Raw genomic sequence first — 7,429 nt, forward strand, 5'->3', positions numbered from 1 at the left:
TGGCGCAGCAAAGCGCATAATATATTTCTCTAGTTACAACTATACATGGAAGACAAGGTAGAATGAGGACAAAGACTGAACCATATATCCCCCGATGGCACAGGCACACCAAACCGCGCATATATTTCTAATTACAACTATACATGGAACAAACAAAACTCTAGGCTTCTCTATAGCACTACATACACGTAACAAAAAGAAACTATACGCCACACCAACCGTCGTAGTCTGAATCTTACTAATACTACTACATACATGGACCCCTTTGGCATCACGGCCGGATCAACAAATAAAAATGCTCTCCTATGTACTCCCTCCGTTCGGAATTACTTGCCGCAGAAATGGATGTATCTAGACGCATTTTATTTCTAGATACATCCATTATCAAGACAAGTAATTCCGAACGGAGGGAGTACACGATAACTGCACCGACCATGTATAGATTTGGAGCCCTACCATCCCTGCTAGCTTCCTGCTATCTTTCAAATAATCCTCTGATCACCTGTTCCAGTTCCGCCGCAGTACACATTGGTTTCTCTCGGCTGATCCTGTCGAACCAAGATCTTGGATTTTCCTCTAGTGCTCTCAAGAAGTTCACATATTTTGGAACAATCAAATCCACTATCTCTTGACGCAGTCTCCCCTTGAGCACAGTCTGAACCTTCCAAGTCATCTGGCTATAACAGATAGTAAAGAACTCTCCAGTAAATTTATCCAAGGACAAACGGCGTGGCTTCCTCAGAGAATCCCCATCCAAATATCTCAGGAGTGGAACCCAGTATTTCTCAAGGTAGCTCACGATGTACTGGTCAATCAGTGAAACTAAATTACTCTCTACATTGGGAGGGAGTAATCCTGAATGGCAATTCTTTTGCAAAACATAATTTATGTTATTCAAGAAGAACATGCACCTTTGCCCCTTTTTTTGGAAACTTTTTTCTGCGCACTTGAGCTTAGATACCAAACAATCTAACATGTCAGAGCATGGGCCAGTGTTGTAACCTCCGGTTTCAAGTATTGACTGAATCATATCTCTGTTACGGTGGAAAAATTCCAGGACTTGTATGAGAATAAAAGTTGCAGGATGAATAATAGATTCCTTGTTGCTACGAATATCATTTGAAGTCCTCTGAATTACTCCTTTGAAAGCATTCACCATCTTATTGATAATACCAGCAACCTCACCAGATCCGCTGAAACGCAGGCCTCGTACATTGAATAGGACATCAACAAGTGTGTCAAAAACAGTCAGTTGTTGCGACATGTGGGCATCAGACCAAGTTGCATCGGTGAATGAACATGAAACCTCAAGGATCTGCTCTACAGATTGCTTGGCTACCACTGCAAAGCATTCTTCAGCCAATTCCTGATTCTGCTCATGTAATTGCTGCTTACTTAAACAAACAAGTTTGGTAGTAATTTTGAGCCTCAAGACCCAAGTCCTTGTTGTTTCATTGGTCAACTCACAAGGACCTGAAAACCGTTCTGTGCTTGGCGTGAGGATCAACGGGTTCTCTACATCTGACAGTCTGCAATATGGAAAAGATTCAGAATGTACGTACTACAAAATGCATACATACGAGGTTTCTGGAAGTTTCTACAAATCATAAAGCATCGGGAACACTATTGTCCTCACCAAGAACATCAACTCAACCACACATTACATGATATATCCCAAGAAGAAACCTCATAATGTAAAGAAAAACTTAACAGGATTGATTAGCTTCAGGTACTCTGGATATGAAATACATATGTTTCCATAATGTTCCTGGCTTAAAGCAGGAACTTGCGTAAATAATTAAAACTCTGCCTTTTGGTTTGAAATGGCTCAATTTGGACAACTGCTACGCTTTTTAGTGACATGTGGCTTGGATAACCTGACACTGATAACTCGTGGTTGTCTTGTTTGCAATGCATCAGTGTGATTATATGTATCCTTTCCTTTTTCTTTATTTAGTATGACTGGTGTTGAGAATGAAAGTATTATCGCCTACTGAAAGGCTTGAACTAACAATGGTTCTTATCTTCTTTGCGTACCTACTAACTTTGACTTCCTACGAAACCAATGTAAAGATTATGGAGCACATGCACTAATTTAAACAACCTACAGTACTATTCACTGTGAACTAAAAATTGTGCAAAAAAATGGCATTGCCCTATGGAAGTAGAAATCGATAGTGGGCTAGCTAGAAACTCGGTATGGCAGGAGAATGTCAGAACGGGGCACAATAAGCCAATTTTTTTTCCTCAAATACGTCTTGTACAGATCTTCCAAGTGATATTATGTGTGTGCCATAATAGCAGCGAGTCAAAACCTCCGACCCAGTTGAAACAAAAATAGCTGGTGTACGCAAGATAAGGGTGTCAGCAAAAAAACTTGGTTTTAGGAAAGACTTGCTACGCAGTTTACCTTTCAGAAATGCATGTTACTATACGAAGTGAACTTCGTGTATGGAATAACAAGCTAGACTCGGCGTAGGTACACTGGTAACCTGCGAACTTTGTGTAGGGAATAACAAGCAAAAGCTCTGACTGTGTTATGTACAAGGGTAACCTGTGAACTGTGATGAGAGTGAGGAGGTCATATTTCCAGTCTCAGTATCGAGCAAGAATTTTTTGTTTGTAGAGAACACGAAGGAGGGCTGCCCATATTTGCATTAAGCAAGAAGACAAAGATTCAGCACAACAGCTAGAACTATACGCTTAAGAGGAGCGGTAGACAATCACCATATAAGAGAAGATACATTAGGCAACCAGGAATGGCATGGTCGCACAGCCAAACATTGACAGGAAATGAAGGCATTCAAACATTTGTTCACTTTGAATAGTTTTGAGAGCACAAAGCAGGATGGTTAGAGTGGGGGTTAAACTGAAATAAGCCCATGGTCCACGGATGCACATCCTGCGGTGTCCCCTAAGCATGCGCAAGCTGGGATGGCAGTTTACCCTGGTTTGAATATCCACAGTTGGAAGACAGATATGTAAGTGCAGTTGGGCAAGTGAAACCGTTCCAACATTAGGAAATAAGCATTTCAGTAGTTGAAGAGATTGCAATTCGTGTGTGTACATCATACTTCCTGAACCATAGAATTGCATACTCGATTTATGGTTCAGGAAGTATGATGTTAACCATAGAATTGCAATCTCTTCAACTAGAATTGCAATCAGTTGACTTTAATCGGCTTATATAAGAACATCTAGCTAGTTCCCTGCACAAAGAAAAAGCATGCACAAGCGCGAAATCGCAAATAGAAAGGCACATTCAGAAAGAGAAAGGACCCCTGTTTCGTGGGAAAAGGGGAAAAGGCAGTGAAAAGAAGTCATCTGCGGCACCACCCAAAAGGCCAAAAGCGGTGCTGTTCGAATTGAGCACTGCAATCCTACAACAACGGACTTGATCGCGAATTGAACTCTTGATTGACTGATGAGTGCGCGTATGGAAACGGATCAAACACACCGACAGGAATAATGACTGGACTAGGTCGCCCTATTGACTGATGAGTGCGTGCGGAATCAAATCAAAGGAAGGATATATATACCTGTGCAGCGGGTCGTTTCCTTGTCGAGCGTCGGGAAGCTGTCGGGCCGAGGCAGTCAAGCCGGAGACGAAGAGACGGCGATCCCCTGCTTCCAACGACTGTATGGGTGGGTACCAGGCGTGCCGATCGCTGGGGTGTCCGCTCTGCACGTCCTCGTCGTCGTCGCCGCCGCTCGAGTCGGAGTCCGACGAGTCCGCTCGGCGCTGCACGAGAGAGGGGATCGCGTGGATCCCGGCGACGACGGCGACGCAGAGTGCGGCGCTCACCGCGGCCACCTCGGCGAGGTCGAGGTCGAGGAGGCTCGCGGTGCGGCGGGGAGGGTTCCCCCGGATCGGATCGGCTCCGTCCGCCACCGGAGCAGCGCGCCGGCCCCCGGATAGCCACCTGGCGACGGCGCGCGCCTTGGCGGGAACCCAGGCGACGAGGCCTCCGGGCAGAGCGAGCGCGAGGTAGAGCGCGGCGTGGAAGGGCTCCCTCTGGCCCAGCTCCAGCGCCTGGTCCTCCGGGGGAGGGGCGTAATCCGCCATGCCGACGAGGGAGGAGGCGGCGGCGGCGGAGGGGATTGGGGTTGGGGGGAAAAGACGGTGGTGCGCTGCGCGGCTTGGACTGGAGCTGTGGTCTGTGGAGGGAGACGCCGCTCTGCCTGCCTGCCCCTGCTTTTGTTTCTCCCGCTCGGCGCCAGGTTGCGTCGCGGGTCAAATTGTCAACAGCGGGTGGTGCCGTTCGGAATTACTTGTCACAGAAATGAATGTATCTAGACGTATTTTAGTTTTATATATATCCATATCCGAAACAAGTAATTCGGAACGGAGGGAGTAATTTGCTCCGAACTTTCCACCATTGTCTTGGTTCGGCGTTGTCCCGGCCGTTTTCATTTACGAAGGATTCAAATTCTATGCCAGTAATTTGATTCCAGTACTATTTGATAGTCGATTGGTTCCCAGTTCAGTTTCAATCAGATATTGTGCACCAAATTAAAAAAAAACTCAATTTTTAGCTAAGACAATGGCTAGATCTTGGCACCATACAGCTGAATCTTTTCCACATGGCAAAAAAAAGGGTCAAATATAAAAAATTCTCCAAAAAGACAAAGAAAATCAAAAATCAAATAATACGCTTATCACCAGGATCTAGAAGCTCAGCTCCGCTTGGACGTGCCGCTTATCAAAGAATACTGGATCCATTGTTATTTTCCACGACACTAGAAAAATCCACTGTTGTTAAATGGAGTACTAGTACTACTATCTTTCTGCGAGGGGTACCGTTGAAAGAAATTATATTTCTGCGACGGATATGGCACCGGTCGCGTCAGTGTGCGCCAAGGATGGTGCGCCGACACGGCAGAGACGCAGGCGCGGACTTTCCAAGGAGCACATTCCAAGCCCAGCCAGGCCGCTTTCCACGGCGAGGCGTTGGTCCACCGGTTTAATTTCCTTTTTCTTTTTTTGCACATGGACCAGCAGTTTATAGTTTACTCGACCGCCTACCAACGCCGCGCACGTAGTAGCCCCTGAAAAGGGCCGTACGAACATCTCGTCCTTTTCCTGCTGTCACAGACAGATTCTTCCCCCCCAAAAAAGGCATCTCGTTTTTATTTATTTTTGATTGATGAATCGACAAACTTTATCTCATCAGACCATCTCATGCTAGTATGACCAAAAACATCAAAGCCTTCTGGCTTGCTGGCCGCCTCCTGAGTCCTGAACGCCACGATCTGCCAGAGCCGGTTCCGCCAAATCTATCGGAGGGGAAGCCGAGCACGGCGCTCCGAATTATTCTCCGACAAATCTGTGCCGACTCTGACACTGCCGCCGCTGCATTTCTCTTTTAAATATTACATACGTGGGCGATGCTATTCCCCGCGCGCGCGCTGGAACCATGGGTTTTCGTCATGCGCAAATCTAATGAAGGGGGGAAAGTGCCACGCGCCCGGGCCCCCACCGTTGGAATCAGGCGGAGAAAAGATTAGGATTGAGCGCTGTAGCGGTCGGTCGCGCAGGAGTAAAACCGTACATACATAAGCATTTATATACACGTGCATACACTCATCTTTATAAACGCACGCCAGCATATCATATTTGTATGAGGCGCTTATATACATGCGCATACACTCACCTCTATAAACACATACAAACACACCATATTCGTATGAGCGCTCATATACACGCGCATACACTCATCTCATCAACGCACACAAGCACACTCTATCCCTATGAGCACGTCTGAAAGACTGAACCGACATATCATCTTAAAATTTACAAAGTCATCATAGACGCCTCATCGTAGACACTGAATACGCATCGCCGGAAAATCCTAAAATAAATCCAAAAATAAATACAAGCATTACTGTTTCTCTAACCATCTAACCACATTTTGTTTCGGTGCCGCCGCTGTAGCTGTTGCGTAGAGTACGTGCATTCGATTCGTTTGAAGCTAGGAATGGAATGCAGGAAGGTTGACGGAGACGGATGTTTTCCGTACCAACCTCAACACGGCCGTTTCAAAAGCAGACTTAATAAACCGAGTCGTAGCCTTAGAAACCTGTGTTCACAATTTTCAAGATTTGTTCTAGACTTCTCGGTCATGTTTGTGTTGATATATTAGCATATTAATCTAATCCATGAGTAAACAGTAAACACGGCATTCACATTACACAATTTATACCATAACTTAAACATGTGAACACGTACTATACATAGAACCAAAACATCTATTAACAATGCATATACAACTAGTACGTAAGGGCGTCTCTAACGTTGTCCCACAAATTTGATCCGGCATCCGTCCGCGGACACGGATGCGGGAGCCGGCCATCCAACGTTGTCTGCATAAATTTCAAGCATTGTTCGAACTACTAAGGAAATTCATGCAAACACGGAGGATTTCATATAAACCGGACAAAATTCATTACATTTTAGAAAAAAAATTAACTAAACCCTACTCTAAACCTAATCTAAATTATCAACGACGGACGTTCCCATGTCCATCCATAAGCCTCGAGAACTAAAGCTTCGGCTCTTGCCTTCCAATTCTCCAGTTCCGCCTCGGCGCTCTCCTGCTCCGCCTCTGAAGCCTCAGGAAGTGAAGTTGTTCGCCTCCACATCGACTCCAAGCAGCTAATGGGCGACCATGGTCAGCCCACCAAGCTTGGCTTCAACAAGAGGGGAGCGATGGCCTTCCTGGGACCTGAGCGACTGCGACCTACCATGCATTACTCTTCCTCGCTGTCGGCGGCGCCTGCGGACATGCCGACTTCGTGGTCGTGGCGGCGGGCCGCGACCGAGGCGGAGCTGGCGATGTCCTCCTCCTCGTCGCTCTTGCCCCACACCTCATCCGCCGCCTCGTCGAACTCCCTGTAGACGTCCACCAATTCCGCCTGATGGGGCGGTACCGCCAGCAGTCGCGGGTGGAGCGGTCGGTGATGTCCTGAAAGTGCACACAGTTTAGTTGTAGCCTTTTCAAAGTAAGAGTATTGATCCCACAAGAAGCACATGAATAAATCTTTTGTCTCTTTAAAAGTTTAAAGAATATGCATGTAAGTTGTGAGTTATCCAAAGAGATGGTGATATAAAGGTAATGGTGTAGCAAGCGTAAAAGTAAATATTGCAAGAAAAAGTAAATAATAAAGGTTGCACAAAAGAGAGTTGAAACCAATAAGATTAAGGCGTTCCAAGGGAGTCCGGATTCCTCACTAGTGTGCATCTATAGCGGTGCCTAAGCACAATGCTACATCGGATTCCTAAGCCACTTTACATATTTCTATTTATGGACAGAGCCGATACAGATATGTGCATACACGCAGCAGCCCCATATCACATACATCATCATTCTTCCCCACTCCGGTTACCAAACGGTGATTAAGAGGAAAAAGGTTCTGTGAATGCAGCCTA

The 7,429-nt window shown here is 46.0% G+C and overlaps 1 protein-coding gene across 1 annotated transcript; it reads right to left on the reverse strand.

Moving 5' to 3' along the window:
• On the reverse strand, positions 1-4,320 carry LOC125535157 (uncharacterized). Its single transcript, XM_048698203.2, has 2 exons — positions 3,540-4,320; positions 1-1,529 (listed from the first exon to the last, which is right to left on the reverse strand). Exons 1-2 carry the CDS (start codon positions 4,064-4,066, stop codon positions 476-478), a joined length of 1,581 nt encoding a protein of 526 aa, XP_048554160.2. The 5' UTR covers positions 4,067-4,320; the 3' UTR covers positions 1-475.
• Between the last annotated feature and the right edge of the window lie 3,109 nt (positions 4,321-7,429).

This window comes from Triticum urartu, chromosome 2A, assembly GCF_056163025.1.
Source record: "Triticum urartu cultivar PI428250 chromosome 2A, HENAU_Tu73, whole genome shotgun sequence".
Lineage (NCBI taxonomy): Eukaryota > Viridiplantae > Streptophyta > Magnoliopsida > Poales > Poaceae > Triticum > Triticum urartu.